The following is a 21983-nucleotide window of genomic DNA, read 5'->3' as shown; positions in this document are numbered from 1 at the left end:
AGACCCCACTAGATGGCCACTATACTAAGACTGCACTAGATGGCCACTATACTAAGACACCACTAGATGGCCACTATACTAAGATGCAACAAGATGGCCACTATACTAAGACACCAACTAGATGGCCACTATACTAAGACCCCACTAGATGGCCACTATACTAAGACCCCACTAGATGGTCACAATACTAATACCCAACTAGACAGCCACTATATTTAGACCCCACTAGATGGCCACAATAATAAGACACCACTAGATGGCCACTATACTTAGACCCCACTAGATGGCCACTATACTAAGACCCAACTAGATGGTCACAATACTAAGACCCCACTAGATGGCCACTATACTAAGACCCCACTAGATGGCCACTATACTAAGACCCCACTAGATGGCCACTATACTAAGACCCCACTAGATGGCCACTATACTAAGACACCAATAGATGGCCACTATACTAAGACCCCACTAGATGGCCACTATACTAAGACCCAACTAGATGGTCACAATACTAAGACCCAACAAGATGGCCACTATACTAAGACCCCACTAGATGGCCACTATACAAAGTACCCACTAGATGACCAATATACTAAGACTGCACTATATGGCCACTATACTAAGACACCACTAGATGCCACTATACTAAGACACCACTAGGTGCCACTATACTAAGACACCACTAGATGGCCACTATACTAAGACTGCACTAGATGACCACTATACTAAGACTGCACTAGATGACCACTATACTAAGACTGCACTAGATGGCCACTATACTAAGAAACCACTAGATGACCACTATACTAAGACTGCACTAGATGACCACTATATTCTGACTGCACTAGATGGCCACTATACTAAGACTGCACTAGATGGCCACTATACTAAGACACCACTAGATGGCCACTATACTTAGACTGCAATTGATGGCCACTTTACTAAGACACCTCTAGATGGCCACTTTACTAAGACACCACTAAGATCGCCATTATGCTAAGACTGCACTAGATGGCCACTATACTAAGACACCACTAGATGGCCACTTTACTAAGACACCATTAGATGGCCACTATACTAAGATGCAACTAGATGGCCACTATACTAAGACACCACTAGATGGCCAATTTACTAAGACTGCACTAGATGGCCACTATACTAAGACACCACTAGATGGCCATTATACTAAGATGCAACTAGATGGCCACTATACTAAGACACCAGTAGATGCCCACTATACTAAGATGCAACTAGACGGCCACTATACTAAGACACCATTAGATATCCACTATACTAAGATGCAACTAGATGGCCACTATACTAAGACACCATTAGATGGCCACTATACTAAGATGCAACTAGATGGCCACTATACTAAGACACCACTAGATGGCCAATTTACTAAGACTGCACTAGATGGCCACTATACTAAGACACCACTAGATGGCCACTTAACTAAGACTGAGCTAGATGGCCACTTTACTTAGACTACATTAAATACACTATACAAAAATGCAACTAGATGGCAACTTTGCTAAGACACCATTAGATGGCTTTTTTACTAAGACTGCACTAGATGACCAGTATACTAAGACACCACTAGATGGCCACTATACTAAGACATCACTAGTTGGTCGCTATGCTCAGACAACACTAGATGGCCACTATACTAAGATGCAACTAGATGGCCAATATACAAAGACTACACTACATTGCCACTATACTAAGACTGCAATAGATGGCCACAATACTAATACACCACTAGATTACAAAATACACTAGGAATCCATCAGAACATCACAATACTTCGAAAACATCATAGCATCACAATTATAAAACCCATTTCACAACACCATATAAACAAGACCAACCTCAAAAGACCAAGCTATATCAAGGCCAAGTCCATAATTCCAAAGTGAAATGTTTAAAAAACAACATCAGTAAACTTCAGTTCTGTGAACACTGTCAGCCTTCACATACCAATAATAGGAAAACATTCAACAATATACCACAGAATATAAAATCATATTAATACAGTATCCTCATAATGAGAAAACAACTGTTAAAAATGATGAACAAATGATACAAAATTACTGGACCATAAGACAAAACTACTGAAAAGCAAAATATATATACATTTTATTAAAATCTTTAATATAACTAATGACTTTGGTTACATTTCTAACAGTTTTTTGTTCATTTCCAATAATAAATGACATTGTACAAATTATGTTCAATTCACAACCATGTCTACTCTTAAGCACATATTTGTTATTCAATGTACACAAATAAATAAATAAACAAACTTAAATATATAATATAGCATGCAATAAAACATATATTGAACTTGTTACAGTAGGTACACGTAATAACATGTAGTAGGTTCTTAACATAAATCAAAGCGCTGAAGGCACTGAAGTTGTTCGCTGTTGTCGTCCTTGATTAGCTTGTGCTCATTGCACAGGCTAATCAGTGTGCACAGGCTAATCTTATTTGACATGCATTAAGCCCCGTTTTCCCTGAAAGCAGCCAATATGTACAGATTTCAATGATAAACATTAGACTGGTCAATGTCGTCTTACAAGCTGGTTTATACACTCGCTGCAGAAGTAGAGTAGAAGCATTTGTCGACTGCAGTGCAGACAGGCGAGGTAATCCTTCCTAGCATAGTGAGTTGCAGTTCTTACCGTACTTAAGGCTTCTAAGCACATACTGATTTGAAAAATATGCTCTGTAAATTTAGTTCGCCGCTTACGTGACCAACTAAAAATTGGTCCCTTGGGTCTGGTAAAGTGTAGGAGAATGCCTTTCCTACAAGTTTGTGTCTACAGACGGACCAACGGACAAACCCATATGCTGATTTCAGGTGAAAAACTAATGGTTGTATTGAGAAATTTAGGTCAAGTAAATGGTACTTACATACCTTCACAACACAAAGACAGGAGCATTAATTTGATCACTGATGGTCACTAAATCAAGAGTTAATTGATAGAATGATTGTTTTTATAATAAATCATGTGCATTACAGTGTCCAGTATGGAATGCAGCTTGATATCACTACAGTGTACAGTTTGGCATTACAGTGTCCAGTATGGAATGCAGCTTGACATCATTACAATGTACAGTTTGGCATTACAGTGTACAGTATGGAATGCAGCTTGACATCAATACAGTGTACAGTATGGCATTACAGTGTACACTATGGAATGCAGCATGACATCATTACAGTGTACATTACAGTGTACAGTATGGAATGCAGCATGACATCATTACAGTGTTGAGTATGGCATTACAGTGTACAGTGTGGAATGCAGTCTGACATCATTACAGTGTACAGTATGGCATTACAGTGTACAGTAAGGAATGCAGCATGACACCATTACAGTATGGCATTACAGTGTACAGTATGGAATGCAGCTTGACATCATTACAGTGTACAGTATGGAATGCAGTTTGACACTTAGTTTATAACAAGCATTGCCTTCATAGCTTTCCAAACATCCATGAACGTGAACCAAGTAATTTTGACACAAAACAGATTTACTGAAAACCATATTCATGCTGTTCTAAGATAATACATCAAAGAATATTGTGCTGTTGCAAACCCACTCCTCTAATTCTGTTTAAGAAATCAGTAGGTTATACATGTTACTTGTAGAGACTTTTTACTATTTAAATAACAATTAAATCAATGAATCATATAGCAAATGTGTATGTAAAGTTGTATAATGTATACAAATAGTTGAATAAAACATTAGAATTAAAGCAAAATAAATCATGTGAAAATCATATTCTCTAAACGGTTACACAATATTTACAACCAGAAATATTATAACTATGTTAAAATCTTTTTGCAGCAAAATAACTAACTAATAAAGCAATTACCACTTTAAAAGGCAGACATGTGTCTCAGACACTGTTGCCTTGACAACACATGTTTGGACATAAACATTATGAAATATAAAATCTTAAGTGGACATATAAAGGGCAATAATTTAGCCAAACTGCTCAAAGTAAAAATTTCTTTCTTCGAGATTATCAGCAAATTAAGATCATTCAGTTGTGACAGCTAAATCCATATAAGCCAAGCTTTTTTAAATAAGAGTTCAAACTAATAAGTTTTGGGACAGCACATCTCATTAAAAATTAACATAAAATGGGTCATAATTCTGCCAAAACTCACCGAAGCCATGTACAATGCCTCAACTTACATGGCGAAATAATGATAATAAACTTTCGATGAAAAATGAGCAAAGTGTAATAATTTAAAAACATATACTCGAAGACAGGAAAAAACACATCACAGGACTAATTAAATTGCACATATAGACAAAGCAGACCATAACAGCTTAGAGAACAGACCCTGTAAATTAAGATCAAAGTAGAAATGGAACACAACAAATTTAAATGAGAAATATGTACTTAATTATACATGTATAAAAGACAAAACAGCAACAATTACAGCTTTGTATGACCCTATTGCAGACAATAATTATACTATCAATTAAATGTCTTACAATCTTTCACAAATAAAAAGTCTTTACAATCCTATAAAAAATGAGAAACAAAATAAAAATATGCAAATTGATTGCTTTAATGATTGCACAAACAGGAACATGAAAACAGAAAACAAACAAAGGTCATGCATGTTTTTTAAAGGGGAAATCAAACCAATTAAAATCGCAACAAAAATTATATATAGTATCCTTGAGGATTGTTTATAAAAAAATGCATCAAAATATTTGATTGCCAGGTAAGAAAGAATACCTTAATACAATGGGTTTGTGACAAAACAGTAAAACATAACGATGCATATCACAATATAACATACCGTTTATAACAATTAAAAGGTACATTATTACATGTATACAGAACAACATGCAACTGCACGTGTTGTAGTGAAAATGCTGACAGTTTAAAGAAAATATTTGTTGACATTCATACAAGAAATAAAGAGGATGACACAACATTTGAAAAAAATATTAATAGATTCAACAAAGAGCTAGCAACATGTAACCTTCTATATAACTCTGAAAGCATGGAACAATCATGCATTAACCCTTTCTAGCAATTTAAGGGTTACAAATTCCCATTACCAACTGTAATTTTACCAGTTCCCATCAATTCGTTAATGTAACCTCAAAAATAAACTTATGATATAACAAAGCTTAATAAAGAACATTTATTTTGAAAATCTGTAAGAATTCTTTCTCTTTATCAATTAAAAGAGTGTTAATACAAATCTTTCTGATTTCATAAATCCAAAACAGAAGTAGACGAATGACAAAATATCAACAAAATAAGAATTTAATACAATTTCATATGTACCAGTCTCTAAGAAAATCAGCAAAAATGCAGATGCATAAAGTATTTTCAAAGATAGGCCTATGCAGGCTAATAAGGGATGATACTTTCTGAAGTAATTTTCCTTTAGAAGACACTTTTTTTAAATGAAAAATACTATAGAAGCTGAAAAACTCGTATCCCTAATAAGCCCTTGAGGAATGTACAGGCTTTTCTGGGACAACAATTTACTCTCATGAGTTAAACCCAATATTCACAGAGAACCGCTCAGATATCTTTTGTTATCTTTTCGGAAATCCCAACTTGTATCTGATTTTTTTACACACACTTATTGGTTTTGTAACATTTACAATTTAACATGTCAGTGTTGTCATTTGAATTACTTGATCATTAGGATTTTAAATCATGCACACAGCATTTAATTTATGCAACTATTACTTAAATATGTATCATCTTTCATATTCGTGTGCTAGTTTAAGATAACAAATTAAAACATTGACATATGTGATGCTTTCTTTAATGCTATTTGCCCAAAATATATATTACAATTCACCTCAGGAATATATTGAGCGATAAGCCACATTGGGTAAAACATACAAACTTGTTAAAGTTAAATATACACAAATTTAAAAACAAATGTATATTTTTTTAAACAAAATTGTATCACATTTTAATAAATTTTTAAACACAAATACAAAACGTAACAGTATATATTGCCAAAGCTTAACATAACTTTAAAATATCATGTGAATAAAGATTTTTAGGTGACCATAATGTAACTGAAATAAAATGTGTGTTAAATATTGTATATATATGTTTATTATATATTGTATAGATGTACCTGGCTTTTGATTTATGTTTTTCTAAGCTACTGATTATTTAACATAATTATGATAGATGAATAATAAATGAGACAATGTTTGAAGTAGTAAATAAACAAACTAACTGAAAACTAATATGTATAATGAACAATTAAATGAAATATATCATTGCAATATTTGTACACAAATGAATATAAAAATCCAGATTAGAAAGCAGCAAGAAATTAAGACATTACTATCATTCTCTACACTACATGTAGCATGAACTATTAAAACATCAAAATGCTTGGAAAGAAAGAGTATTACTACCAACAGATGTAATAAGAATCATCAAGGGCTGATTCAATTAAATGATTACATCTGAAGAATATGCTTATGTATATGCAATTGTAAGTAAAGGTCTTTTACAATGAATATGACACAAATTATCACTGATAGTGTTATATTACATAAGCTTTCAAGATTTGTATACTTTCAATTTGCAGGAAAATCTAAACAGATTTATACCAATGCAATCATATGACATAATATTTGAAAACTAGACAAAATAATAAACTTTTAGAATGTCAGTTTTTAATAGCAAATCAATTAACAAATAAATCTAGTATAATAAACATAACCAAATAATAGATGTGCTCATACAGTTATTAAATACACCAGACTGGCTAATAACAAATACAACTAAAGCAACTGAAAGCTGCTAATAATTCTTTTGATAGCAAACTAAAAACAAGTTACCTAAACATTTTCCACAAACCTATCTGTTGCTTGCCGCAAAGTTGGTCTTTCTGTGACCCAAGTCAATTCAAACAAACGGATAGAGCGGAATAGCATCGCCATTTGCTCAAAAATTCGCCTCAAAATCTCACCAATGGGATTGAACATGTGCCTCATTCCCGTAAAAACATTCCAGCAGAAGATACTTGTTGGCTGCATAAACCCGTTGAAAACTGCCGACAAAAACGGTTTTACCACATAATCACCGAGAGTTACAAATATTCCAACTATTAAGGGTTGGAAGATATGTTTGGCCAGAAAACGGAAGAGTTCCACTGCAAACCATATGAAGAAGCTGAGCAGAATTCTAAGAAGACTGAACACTTCCTGCCAAAGTCTCTGCATGACCTTATCCACTCTGAAATATATAAATAGGTGTATATACATTACACACATTAAAATCATTCTCAAGATAAACATGCAACATTTTCAAGGGGCTAGGTCCTATGGGCGAAGGGAGTGTTGGCACACTGGGAACTGATACAGGACACAACTGACTGCAACATACTTAAACCGACTGACACATTCCTATGTAATGGATATAAGACATAAGGTGCAACACATATTACAAAAAAACAACATAGTAAAGTTGAAAACACTTATTTGAAATAACAATTACACCATATACATAATTCAAAAACTCATTCACATAAATGCACTTCTTGAATGATTGCAAGAAATAAGGTTTTAGTAGTCACTTTTCATTTATATCATAATGTGTTCATTTCTGTTGGAACATTCAACCAATCAAATATACCATTTTCAAACTAATAAAAATGTGTGTGTTGTTTCTTAGGTTATATCAACCATTAACTGTTTGCTTTTCATATTTACCATGCAAAAAATATCACTGTCAGATCAATTATTTTAAGATATACTGTACTCGCAATGTTCTAAATAGCTTATTTATGTTACTTTACCTGTCAGCAATTTGTGGCAGTTTAGCCTCATCTTCTTCTGTGTTCACTTCATAATATCTCATGTTGCCGTGTCCAAAATAGTAGATTTGTCTGAAAGACATTGCTATCATCATCATCATCATCATCATCATCATCATTATCATCATCATCCATCATCATCCATCATCCATCATCCATCATCATCATCATCATCATCATCATCATCATCATCATCATCATCATCATCATCATCATCTTGTATTATAAATATCAACCATCCTTTTTATCAACCATTCAGTATGGTTATTTAACATTAAATTGTTAAGAGTTAACTAAGTAAATGACGCAAAGTCTACTAATGGCTTCAGTTTATTTTTAAAAATATACTTGAAACATTAATTTTTAGTTTCACAATAATTGTAAATACATAGTAGAATATACTGTTAATATTAAGCACTGCCAAACACAGAAAATATCTTGATATTCAAACTTCTCTGTTGCTTCATGAAATATGCCAATGATCTGTACCTGCCCGTCTCTTTGTCTTGCACAAACAACCTTTCAGGGTCCACAAACTGAGGCACTGTGTCTGAAGGCATATCTAGGCTGCTAAACTCTGGCACACTAGGCTGATTGATATACCTGAAGAATTTTATATGCAAACTGCTTAGTTAAGTGGCACTAGTTGATGCAGTATGAATGTTCAAATGACAAAATTTAAGCACATAATTTGCAACTCGAGTGCATACAAAAATGGATAGCTCACATCTAAATTCATCAAAAACTGATGTGTTTAATGAGTAAACTTTTGGGAGAAATATAGATTTCATGTTCATAAATTAAAATGCAAAGTTCATCAATACTGTTTAGAGAAATGTTCTCTAACTATTGTTTTGTTTAAATGTGTTTATTTTATTCTTCTGTTCTTACTGCATAAAACAAAGACTCGGTAAACATGCTGCTTGCTTTTACAAAACTTACTTATGATCATACACTTCTATCATAGAGGGTGACATAACCTCTTGCCGTGACGAGAGCACTGGGTTCAATGTTGGCTCATACTGAACATTAGGGCTTGACTGAACCTGGAGTCTTGAACCATCACCTTGAACTACTTGTCTTGACCTTTCTACGGGCTGTGCTTTTGCGTATATTTGTGAACTTTCTGCTGGCTGTAACCTTGTTGCTACCTGTGGTGACCTTTCTGCTTGCTGTGGCTTTTCTGTTTGAATTATTCTTTCTGGCTGACCTTGAACTTGCAATCTTTGTGACCTTGCACTCTCTGGTGGTGGTTGACCTCTTGGTGTATTCTGCGCTGATCCCTTCAAAGCGATTAATATCAGCATTACATAGGACACTGTTAAACTATTTCAAAATCAAATCTATAAAAACAATATAATTCTTAATAAGTGCTAACAATGTTTTACAATTAACAAATATTTTTAGATACTGAATACAATAGTGACCATCAAAGTCAGGGTCAAGCAATTAATTGTTTTTAAATGTTTTTCTTAATTGCATTCACTATAATTTGAATAAACTTGTGAATACATACTTTTTGCTTGCCATTTTTTCCTTTGCTTTTCTTGCCAAATTTCCAACTTTTCCAGGTTCCTTCTGATCGAGCCGTGTCAGGCTCATCATAAATAGAATTATCTTAAAATGAAATACATTTTGTAAAATGATTCAAAATGACACCAATTATGGAAGCACGTCTGTCCTCCCAAGTAATCATCAAATCATCATGGTAGGTCAAAGGGTTCTCTAGGTATAGCAGGAAATGTAAAGACAGATTATGTAACTATGTAACTGTTTTGTTACCTTCTTTTGCCTTTAATCTTTCCTCTCTTTGCTTCTCTTGCTGGTAGTTTGAGCGTATCTCCTTTAGTGTTCTCTCATCCGGATCAGAGTCATCCCATGAGCCTATACCTAAAAAAGATAAAATAAAACTGTCTTAATCTTCAAACTGATTACCCCTTTTTATCAGAAAACCTTACTGGGTTGTTTAAAAGTAAGAATTCATATGATATCACTCTGTGAATGATTATCTTCTCATCAGTGTTTTGCTTTGGAAGATATCTCAAATTTATTTAAACAGATATGACCTAAACACTGAAAAAACAAGCAAATTCGTCAAATTGATATCCCCCACCAAAATACCTCTGGATACAAATATTTTTGGACAGATGGACAACGCCAACATCATCCTCTTATCCATTTATATACTCATACCAAGTTGCAATGAAATCCGTCAAAGCACTTCCAAGATATAGCTCCTGACACAAAAAAAACATTTTTTTCAAAATACAAAGGGCCATAACTCTGTTATAAGCAGATGGTGTACAATGCTATTTGGCGTGCATTATCCTCTAATCCATATATATATACTCATACAAAGTTTCAATGAAATCCGCCAAAGCACTTCCAAGATATGGCTCCGGACACAAAAGTGCCGGACGGACAGACAGAAGGACGGACAACGCCAAAACAATATCCCTCCGTCTATGGCGGGGGATAATAAAAGACAGTTGTCCCTAAGCAAGACATAAACAAAAAACGAAGTAAAAAATGACAACACTAGCATAGAAACATACTTTTAATGCTTCCCTGATTCACTGGTATTCCCCTGGGGGCGGGGCTTGGGGTGGGGTCATAGGATGCTCCCTTTCTGTCTTTACCTGGGGGGCTAAGTTGAGCCGCAAGAGGAGAGGTCTGCCCTTTAAGTAGTAAAACACTGTTCCAGCATTCAGTATAAATACACATGCATATTCATATTTACAGCACTTCAGTGACACAATAAAAACTGTCAACACTTAGAATACTACTTCATTGAAAAAATATAACATACTGGTATTAATAAGATATTTATATTTTAAGTACTAAAAGAACTTAAACAATTTGTATTTATAATTTTCACAATCTTCAATTGTGGAAAATTAAAAGTCAGTAATAGTTAACTATTTCAGAAACATCTACAACAAAAAAAAATATTTTGCTGAATGTCTTTCTTCAATAACATGAAAACAATAAATGAAAAAGAACATTCAAAGCAGCCAATGACAACTTAACATACCAGGATCTCTGAAATTATGCGGAGGTGAATCCTCTTCAGTTTTTGGTTGCTGACTTGCAATATTAGCAGGCTGTTCTTTCCTTTCATGATGATAAATATAAATATAGTATTAAACGCTTATTTCATGTATATAAGACTGATGGAATTTAATTTATCTGAATGGATGAATTATAAAATACCTGTATGTGTATTTATCTAACACGCAGGCAATAGTATACACTGATTATGTGTCTGCTTTTAAATCTATACCCCATACACAAATATTGTTCATGTCAGCTTACAATATACATGACTTTTCATGCGGCTAAATCTGACCGATGAAGGTGACATGTTAAGTAATATCAATTCTACATTTTATTTCAACTTCAGTGCAAAACAGTGCTTTCTTTAAATGCAATGTCATAAAAGAACAAGTAGGTTGTCAGTGGTAGAAGTAACTCAGATAATCTTTTTCTTTTGCTTTCCTAATATGAAAAGCCATCAACATTTTCATAGGCTCAAATTTAGGAGTCTCTTTAAGATTATGATACTTTTTCTTCTTATTTTTAATTTGGTATTTGTAACTTATGAGTCAACCATCTCATTTCTAGTAACTTATGAGTCAAAGTTCATAATGACAGTCAATAGAAAATATACTTGAACAAGAAAATGTCTCTCTTACTTTTTCAAATTCTGCTGTTTTTGAGCCAGGATGATATTATTTTCTTTCTGTGTTGGGGTTACAGCTCTTGGTCTGTCTTCAACAGGGTTTAGAACTGAAAAACGAGAGCTTTGTCACAGAGGTGACGAATACCCCCACATGCCGCATTGACACATAATATTTTGCATGTTTTCTTAACAAAAAACAGCGGACACCATGCTCAATTTTTTAAACGCACTAAGTGACGCAGTGACCTAGTTTTTGACCCAGAAAGGCCCATGTTCTAACTTGGCCTTAAGATCATCTCCATAAAACTTCTGACTAAGTTTGGTGAAGATCGGATGTAAACTACTTGAATTAGAGAGCGGACACCATGCTGAATGTTAAAAAACGTACTAAGTGACCCCGTGACCAAGTTTTCGGCCCGGAATGGCCCATGTTCAAACTTGTTCTAGAGATCATTTAGATAAAACTTGTGACCAAGTTTGGTGAGGATTGGATGAAAACTACTTGAATTAGAGAGCGGACAACATGGTGAGGTTTAAAACGCACTAAGTGACCCCGTGACCTAGTTTTTGACCCCGCATGACCCATATTCAAACTTGACCTAGACATCATCTTGATACAACTTCTGACCAAGTTTGGTGAAAATTGGATGAAAACTACTTGAATTAGAGAGCGGACAACATTGTGATGTTTAAAACGCACTAAGTGACCCCATGACCTTGTTTTGACCCGGCATGACCCATATTCAAACTTGCCCTAGACATTATTAAGATACAACTTCTGACCAATTTTGGTGAAGATTGGATAAAAACTACTTGAATTAGAGAGCGGACAACATGGCAAGGTTTAAAACACACTAAGTGACCCCGTGACCTAGTTTTTGACCCGGCATGGCCCATGTTTGAACTTGACCTACACATCATCTAGTTACAACTTCTGACCAAGTGTGGTGAAGATCAGATTTAAACTACTTGAAATAGAGAGCGGACACCATGCTCAATGTGTAAAACGTACTAAGTGACCCTGTGACCTAGTTTTTAATCTGGCATGGCCCATGTTCGAACTTGGCCTTCAGATCATCTAGATAAAACTTCTTACCAAGTTTGGTGAAGATCGGATGAAAACTACTTGAATAAGAGAGAGGACACCATGCTGTATCTTAAAAAACCTCACTAAGTGACCCTGTGACCTTGTTTTTGACCCGGCAAGGCCCATGTTCGAACTTGGCCTTAAGATCATCTAGATACAACTTCTGACCAAGTTTGGTGAAGATGGGATGAAAACTACTTGAATTAGAGAGCGGACAACATGCTGAATGTTTAAAACGCACCAAGTGACCCCGTGACCTAGTTTTTGACCCGGCAAGGCCCATGTTCGAACTTGGCCTAGACATCATCTAGATACAACATCTGACCAAGTTTGGTGAAGATCAGATAAAAACTACTTGAATTAGAGAGCGGACAACATGCTGAATGTTTAAAACGCACTAAGTGACCCCGTGACCTAGTTTTTGATCCAGCAAGGCCCATGTTCGAACTTGGCCTAGACATCATTTAGATACAACTTCTGACCAAGTTTGGTGAAGATTGGATGAAAACTACTTGAATTAGAGAGCTGACACTTAATACGGACCGACAGACAGACTGATAGATTGACTGACAACTTCACTCCTATAAACCCCCCTAAACTTCGTTTGTGGGGGTATAAATATTTGTCATCTTTCTGAATATTTTTTAAAACTTGATTGGCAATCTTTTTCTCACTAAGATCCTAATTTCGACAATAGTTATTTACTATATGATTTGTTTTGACTTTTGTATCGCAGACTGTTAAAGGAACTTTAAAACTATAAATTTGAATTACTTACTACATTTAAACAAGTTTAAACAATATCATTATATAAAACATATCAAACATATTCCAAAGACAAAATCTTCAACCTCAATTAGTAAAACTTTCTTATACAGATAAACAAGTATTTTAAATGGTACAAACATATGAAAGTATCCATTTGTCTGCTTGTTTTATATGTTCTTTATATTATTTTTAACACTATTTCAGGCATATAATTTTGGTCAGTAAACCAACTCACACTTTTCCTAAAATAGCTGGTTAACCAGAACTTATAAAACATACTTATGCAGGTAAAAGATAACTGCTCAACATAAATACGCCTGGCAATCAAACATGTGACCCTTGAATTTAAGTCCAGCGCTCCACCAACTGAGCCATAATATGAAAATATTCTACTGTTTTTAAAATGAATTGACAAAAACAAATCTGGTACTAGCTTTTGTTACATTTGTCATGCACAAATCAATTTACAGGTGTGGGCACAAAGTCAGCATCTTGGAGGTATGTCATGGGTAGTGCTGCAACAATATTATATACCGATATATCGGTGTATAAATCGCAATACGCAATCCGCATATTGTATTGTGATACTATTTTCATCATACCGGTACGAAAATTTTACAAAAATTCATTCACATTTCGTCCAGAAAAGCCATCTAAAAATGATAACGAGGTAAACAAAACAAAGCAGTGTAAATGATTTTTTTCGTAAAAATAGCATTCTGAAAAGTGTATTATACGGAGTAGCGTTGTTACATCGGAGCATTCGTTCGATGCTTTTGAACAGATTATCGTTGAATTAATTGCGCACAGCTGTAAATGGTTCGTTCAATTCTGAATTGAGCATTATTAAATTTGTAATCCAAATTTTGGAAATACGCTTCAAAATTTTAATGCTAATGCGACAAAAAAAAGTATAGCGTCAAATAAAAAGTGCTTTATTCTTTGTCTCAATAAAAAGCGCGCGAAAATTATACAGACATGTAGAACGGCGCATGGAAAGTATGGGTGTATTTTGTGTTGTATAAAAACGGGAACATCTTGTCAGGTGAATTACGCGCTTTCAGTGGAAAAAAACGCCCCGGTTGGACGTTAGTTCATCACATCTTTAAATTGTAACAAATGCCAAAATGTATTTAATATTTAAGAAAAGTTGCGAATGTTTGTGTTTCTTGTTATTCTTGAGCACATTTACCGGTATAGTAAATATTTACCAAAATTTGCTTTAAAAATGGAATATACAGGATTATTGGGTAATTGGCAAGTTATAATTTTGGTACTAGTTAGCAATATATTGTGATATATTGCAATACGGGTTTTTGAACTTACAATATATTGCAATACGGTTTTTGGAATATTGTTGCAGCACTATTATGGGTGCAGTACTTTTTTTTAATGAAGAAAGAAATACCATAATTTCCAAGTTGAATATCCTATTTGAATCTGCTCTTAAGTGTATTAAACAAAAAATCTATTAAAACGTAAATGCAAATTGTTGTTTTGCAAACAAACAATATTTGAGTTATATAGTTAATAAGATGTACCAGTAATTTAAATAAAATTGAGATATGATAATCAGGTGTTTTTTTACATTAGGAAAATCATGTTAAATTGAGATTTTTTTTACAATTTTGATTTTGGAATGGGTCTGTTTTATAGACTTATTGATTCGCCATGAAAAGGCCTGTTATTTTAAGACCAAAAATGCCTTACAATAAAAATATATCCATTCTCAATAATAGTCTCATATTTAAAACAAAATGTGTTGTCCTACCATTTCTTATAACATTCTTGTCATTAGGCATATCTTGCTCTTCTTCAATGTCGCTTTCTCCAGACAAGGCAGATTCCTCCTCAATCTCACCCTCAAACTGTGGTCGCAACTGTCCAATACCAACTTGCCGGGGAGACGTGAAGTCCAAGGTACTGTCCCAGTCCGAATCACTCCCATCCTTAGTTGAATCATCCATTTGTACCAAATACTTCAGGAAAATAAAAAAATATTTATTCTTTAAATGCTGGCAGATTTAATATTCAGTTTTTTGGGTTCAAATTTGGGTCCTGTGCAGTACCCAATACCAATGGAGAAAAGTATATATTTTTCCCAAATGGGACATAAAAAGTTTAGTGTTGTAGCTCGTACAAGCACGTTATAAATGGCCAATTACGGGTTTAAAAACAACAAGACCATGCTACTCAGAAAGCGTTCATTACCAAAACTCCTAGTCGTACAAAACACCACAGGTTACATTCAACTATTCATTTACACACAACACTACATTCCTCCCCACCTTTAAAGAAAAACTGCATAAAGTTAAATTAAACAAATTACTGAGCAACATTTTAAAAGAATAAGTAATCAAAGTAATTTGTTTCAATGTCCATGTAAATAAAACACAAAACTTCACAGTCCTTATAGATTAATCAAATCTCCACTCTCATAATAACTCTGATAAAAGTTTCTTTACTTAAACATATCAAGGAAATCTAAAGTTTCACACAATTGTTCAAAGCATAAGTATTTATGTGGGAGGTAAGTCATAATGGTAATAATAAACAATTCACATTCAACATACACTCATGGTTCAGGCATATAATCAAAGATTACTTGACTAGACAATAAACATTAGCAGCCATATGCTTAATGGGAAATCCTTTTGATACTTTGTTTAATTATTATACAACAATATAATGTTATTAACTTAATCCTAATGTCTTAAGTTTAATAGCTTGTCATTGCCTATAAATGATCATGTCGTAAAATGATTATTATTTTACATTGATAAAACAATCATTTAACAATGTTAACAATTTAAACAAAAATTAAACTTATATCAAAACTTCCAATGATTTTTCAAATACCATGATCTTAAATAAAACAGACACTGCTAACCTATGTCAGTTCAAAATCACAGAGTCTCTTAGGCATTCCCGCTGCTCTAGGTGGATTTCTGCGCAAGGGAACAGGAGTCATTGTAGGAGACAAATCAGATTGACTCGAACCAAGGTCAGGTAACTGAGGGACTGGACATTCAACAATGCTTTCAGGTTCACCCTCAGGATCAGGATCAGGATCAGGAATACTAGCATTAACAGGTCTGAAATGTGAGGAATTGCGAGTAATGGTATGACCATTCCTATCAGCGATAACCATGCTTCCACGTCTCTCTTTGACTGTGTAAGGGTCAGGGTTATATGGAGGTGTAAGTTTGTCAACCTTACGCTGTTTGACCAGCACCTGGTCACCTGCTATCAATGTACACGGACTTGTGTGACGTCTGCTGTCTGCATACTGTTTCATCTTTTGCTTACTGTTTGCATCATTTATCGCCAAACGAGTAGAGACAGAAACAGGATAGACAGGCTTTGAGATTTCAGGTAGTCCCATACTCATCTTTCTCCCAACAAGGGCTTCAAAGGGGGATATCTGAGTGGATGCATGGGGAGTTGCTCTATAGTGCATGAGAAAATCATGAAATTCATCTCTCCAATCACGGTTCGCAGCAACTGCAGCCCTAACAAACTTGTTAAGTGTGGCCATAAACCTTTCTACAGTTCCGTTGGCCTCAGGCCAAAGAGGAGTAATTCTTCGGTGTTTGAACCCACAGGTAGAAGCAAACTCTGCAAATTCCTGTCCCTGAAATGGAGGACCATTGTCTGACTTCAGGACAGAGGGAAATCCTTGTCGAGCAAAGATAGACTTCAATCTAGGTACAACAACTCTGGCAGCTGTCGAATAAACAATCTCAACTTCTGGGAACCGGCTGTGTTCATCCATTACAACAAGCAAGTATTGGCCAGATGGGAAAGGACCTGCAAAGTCAACAGCAACTTCTTCCCATGGCTTAGAAGGAAGCTTTGTAGGACAGATAGGTTCTCGTTTGTTTGGACCGGGATATGAAGCCTGACATGGGATACAAGATCTAACCGCATCCTCAACCATCTTATCAATGCCGGGGAACCACACCTTCTCCCTAACTAGTTGCTTTGTCTTAACCATGCCTTGGTGGGTATGGTGAGCAATTTCGACAACATGCTGCTGCAAGGAAGTGGGAACAACAATGCGGTGGTCACGCAAAATAACACCATCTACTATCGAAAACTCATCTCGAAACCTGACAAAGGACGTACAATCGGAGTGAGACCAGTTGCCGGACTGAATGGCTGTCATAACTTTCTGCAGTGTAGCATCCTCTCTGGTTGCGGTTTGAATCTCCTGTAAGGACATAGCTTTCGGTACTGCCTTCTGGACAATGAAAGCAACATGAGCCTCAGCTGCATTATCACGTTTTGGCTTTGTGAGTGGGTGCCTGCTCATATAGTCAGCAGGATTCAGGTCATCTTTACCTGGACGATACTCGAGTGTGAACTGATACGGCATCAACCGAAGACGCCATCTCTCAATGCGCGCAGAAGCAGGTTTACGACTGTTCACAAGACCTAGAAGGGGTTTGTGATCTGTGATCACCTTGAATTCAGAAGCAAAGAGATACAGATGGAAGTGCTCAACACCATAAACAACAGCTAACATCTCACGATCTGTTTGTGAATATCGCTGTTCCACGTCTGTGAGTGCACGGCTTCCGTAACATATAACTCTACCTTCCTGAGTGAGAATCGCTCCGACTCCAACAGGGGATGCATCAACAAGAACCTCAGTTGACTTGTTCTGGTCAAAGTAAGCCATCACCTTAGTACTAGACAGAGCAGATCGCAAACTATCAAAAGCATTTTGGGCATCACTTGACCAATCCCAAGGAACATCTTGCCTAGTGAGACGTCTGAGTGGCTCAGTCATGGTTGCATAGTGAGGTATGTATCGAGAAACATACTGCGTCATGCCAAGGAAAGATCTTACTTCAGCTGGGTTTTGAGGAGCTGAGTGACCTACAATAGCCTTAATTTTTTCTGGATCAGCCGAAACACCTGTATCGCTGAAAACATGGCCAAAGAAAGAGATTTTGTTTACAGAAAAGATACATTTATCTCTGTTGAGTTTGGCACCACATCTGTTCAGTCGCTCCAATGTAAGGCTAAGTGCTCGATCATGATCTGACTGAGATTTACCATGAATAATGATGTCGTCTGCCAAGTTCTTTGCACCAGGGATGTCAGCAAGGAGGTCTGCAACCGTCTTCTGGAAAATTTCAGATGCAGCATTCACACCAAACAATAGACGTTTGTAGCGCCGTAAACCAACATGAGTGACAAAAGTAGTGATGTACCTGCTGGACTCATCAAGTTCAAGTTGGTGATATGCGTTGGACAGATCAAGTTTGCTGAATACTGTAGAACTATTCAAATCTGACATAAGTTCTTCCACAGTTGGCATAGGGTGTTTCTCCCTAGAGATAGCCTTGTTAGCCTCACGCATGTCAATGCAAACACGAACACCTTTTGACTTTTTGGGGACAACTACAACGGGGCTTACCCAGGGTGTGGGACCTGAAATAGGCTCAATAACATCAAGGTCTTCAAGACGCTTGAGTTCAGCCTCAACATCTTTGCGTACATGGAATGGAATTTGCCTATGACGCTGTGTCACTGGGGGAACATCATGATCAATGTGCAGTTTCACAGAGATGCCCTCTATCTTGCCCATCTTGCCATCAAACAGAGAAGGGTACTGATCTGGAATAGAACTTGAAGCTGCAAACGAAGAAAATGCAAACTGAACAATATCCAGAGCTTGAGCAGTTTTGGCCCCAAGGAGACAGCTGGACTGCCCAGAGTCAGTGTTACCTACAACATACATGTCAGCAGTAACTGTTTTACCCTTATAATTGATGGTTGTTCTAAAATAACCCTTAACATCTAAAGGTTGAGATGCACCGTATGCAAAAATCAATGGTACAGGCTGTTGAAGAGAAGGTTTGCTGCTCATGTTATTGTAAATATTTTCATTCATTATATTTACACTAGAACCAGTATCAATCAAAAATTTAACATCACTGTTAAAAATATTAACACAAACAGAGGGTATGCTAGAATTTGTACAACAAAGGTTAAATACAGATTCATCACTAGAACTATTTTGTGTAGCTTCTGAAGTACTGGCTTCTGTATAGTTCACATGTTGTAATCTTGATCTGCAAACTGTTTGAAAATGATTTAATTTGCCACAATGATGACACTTCTTCCCAAATGCCGGACACTTCCGGTCTACATGTTTGCCACCACAGTTACGACAGTCAGTGCCAGTTCTTGATGCCTGGGATGGGTTGTTGTAGGAACCACGACCTCGTGAAGATACACTACGACCACTCGAAGACACACCACGACCACGCGAAGACACACCACGACCACGCGAAGACACACCACGACCACGCGAAGATACACCACGACCACGCGAACCACCAGGGATAGTGTGGATAGCGTTAGCGTTAGCTGCTTGCCGTCCCTCCATGTCAGACGCTCTAACCTCGGAAACCTCCAATGCGCGAGCCTCTTCAATAAGTCTGTCAAGAGTAAAGTTATCTCGCAGAGCTCGACGTCTGATGCGTGTAGACGTGCATCCTTGTATAACTTGGTTAAGGATCTCAGTGTCCTTGTTGTGAAATTCACATGTCGCTGCAAGGGTTCTTAGCCTTGTGTAAAAGGTGTCGATCGACTCACCAGATTCTTGTTTCGACTGCCTAAACTTATAGATTTCGTAGGTAAGATTCTGTTTCGGAGTGAAATAGTTTTTGAATGAGGAACACAATTTTCCATATTCGTCAGGGGTTTCTATGTTATCACCGTTTTCATTCTGTACAGTTTTAGTAGAACCTACCCCTTTTTGTTCATCAGTGAACGAGTCATATATGTCGAAACACTCTTCGCCACAGTAATGCAGAAGGAGAGCCTTTTTGCGCTTGTCAATATCAATGTCCAGTGCACAGATTAAATTGTCTAATTTTTCCGTCCACTTACGCCACCGTACGCCGGCTGAATTTGACGAAGAATTTGACGTGTCGCCGCTGTCATGGATGTTGAACGAAGGAAATGGAGGAAGGTTGGCCATCCTCGTCGCCAGTTTAGTGTTGTAGCTCGTACAAGCACGTTATAAATGGCCAATTACGGGTTTAAAAACAACAAGACCATGCTACTCAGAAAGCGTTCATTACCAAAACTCCTAGTCGTACAAAACACCACAGGTTACATTCAACTATTCATTTACACACAACACTACAAAAAGTATTGACTGAAAGTTTCCAAATTATTTTTTATAAGTTGAACCTTAAAAAATATATTATTGAAATGACTTTTATTATCAATTTTAAAGTATTAATAAGCATGAAATCAACACCATTACTTTTCCAATTTCTGTCAAAAGGATGTGATATTTCAAAATCCAAAGGACCTGGTCTCATTCCCAAAATGGTGAAAAAAAATCCCTTTCCCCTAGACAACATTTTCCTGTCTTACAGAGATTTTTCCCAAAAACAATGATATCTATTTAAAAAAACAAACATTTTTTTTGTAAACCTTTAATCATACAAGATAACCTGATCCAGCGTAGAACATAGAAGAATTGCATGATTAAAATGTATGTTGCCTTGAATTTGTTTTAAAAAAGTAAAATATGTTAAATTGATTATTTAAGACTTTCCTATTTTTCCCCCCAAAATGGTGTTTCGCGTGTTTTTTCCCTTAAAAAGGCCAGGCCCTTCCCCAAAATCAGATAAAAAAAACCTGGCTAAAAGAATAATTTATAAGAATGACTATTCACTAAATTAAAGTAAGTTAGATCATGTTAATTTAAGGGGAAAAACGCTGATACAAATTAGTTATTCAACAAACACATTTTCAACATAAAACTTGCATTGTGTTATTTATTTATCATCATTTATTTATCCTCCAATTACCTTGAGTCGAGCGGTTAAGGAAACAACTTAAATAATAATACAAGCACAGGAAACCAGAAATATGAAGTTAAACCATACAAACGTGCAAAGCAGTTATCTGCTCAAAACAGCATTGGCAAACATGAAACATTGAATAGATAAATCTCCTTAAATTTGAAAATAAAATACCATATTCCAATACAACATACCCTAATCGAAAGATAGCTTGAAAATATTTATCCGAAATTTATGCCACCTCAATATATGTCCGATGTTGCGATTACTAAATTATCTGAAAATCAGTAAAACGATCTTAGCTAACTAAACTATATCAGCTATTGTTTAGAAAGAATTGTAGAATGCTAAGACTTATTTAGAATTTCACTCACAGTATCGTTCACACATGTGTGAGTTTGCGAAAAACAACTTTTAGATCTGCTAAAACAAGTTTGGCTTCCTTGTCAACAACTTGATCAAGATCACACCTTACATTGTACGGTACGGTACAATTGGAGAGGCTACACGAAGCTAATTAAGCTCGTATGTAAATTGTAGCTTGACAAGTATTATTGATACTCGTATAAAGAATAAGTTGTCTACATTTTGCGCTTTTATACACTGAATTAAGGCATTCGATTCAGCTAATAGAACTCTTCTTTGGAATAAATAAGCCAGCGTGTCAGGTTTATTGTACTACAATGTTACATCTTGTGTTAGAGTAAATGGTTAGCTCAGTGAGTGTTTCAATGTAAATTCTGGCGTACGCCAGGGCTGTTTTTTGTC

The 21983-nt window shown here is 35.8% G+C and overlaps 2 protein-coding genes across 2 annotated transcripts; one reads left to right on the top strand and one right to left on the bottom strand.

The window, feature by feature from the left end:
• The first annotated feature begins 1082 nt into the window (after positions 1 to 1082).
• LOC127844271 (uncharacterized) lies at positions 1083 to 1487 on the top strand. The gene has a single exon (XM_052374385.1). The coding sequence runs from the start codon at positions 1083 to 1085 to the stop codon at positions 1485 to 1487; it is 405 nt and encodes a 134-aa protein (XP_052230345.1).
• A 635-nt stretch (positions 1488 to 2122) lies between these two features.
• LOC127843811 (uncharacterized) lies at positions 2123 to 21679 on the bottom strand. The gene is made up of 11 exons (XM_052373636.1): positions 21590 to 21679; positions 15149 to 15356; positions 11536 to 11629; positions 10875 to 10954; positions 10396 to 10518; positions 9623 to 9730; positions 9357 to 9457; positions 8783 to 9123; positions 8330 to 8443; positions 7823 to 7912; positions 2123 to 7260 (listed from the first exon to the last, which is right to left on the bottom strand). Exons 2-11 carry the CDS (start codon positions 15342 to 15344, stop codon positions 6864 to 6866), a joined length of 1644 nt encoding a protein of 547 aa, XP_052229596.1. The 5' UTR covers positions 15345 to 15356; positions 21590 to 21679; the 3' UTR covers positions 2123 to 6863.
• Positions 21680 to 21983: the final 304 nt, after the last annotated feature.

The sequence above is a fragment of the Dreissena polymorpha genome, chromosome 1, assembly GCF_020536995.1.
Source record: "Dreissena polymorpha isolate Duluth1 chromosome 1, UMN_Dpol_1.0, whole genome shotgun sequence".
Classification (NCBI taxonomy): Eukaryota; Metazoa; Mollusca; class Bivalvia; order Myida; family Dreissenidae; genus Dreissena; species Dreissena polymorpha.
Note: the sequence above shows the minus strand (reverse complement) of the source record. Positions and strands in the feature narration are given on the sequence as shown.

Excerpts from the sequence above, each read along its gene's own strand:
- LOC127844271 (XM_052374385.1), top strand. The coding sequence starts at position 1,083 with ATGCAACTAGATGGCCACTATACTAAGACACCACTAGATGGCCAATTT.
- LOC127843811 (XM_052373636.1), bottom strand. The coding sequence starts at position 15,344 with ATGGATGATTCAACTAAGGATGGGAGTGATTCGGACTGGGACAGTACC. Across the intron at positions 11,630-15,148 it reads CAAGAATGTTATAAGAAATG|TTCTAAACCCTGTTGAAGAC; the intron begins GTAGGACAACAC and ends CTCGTTTTTCAG. Across the intron at positions 7,261-7,822 it reads CTGCCACAAATTGCTGACAG|AGTGGATAAGGTCATGCAGA; the intron begins GTAAAGTAACAT and ends TATATATTTCAG.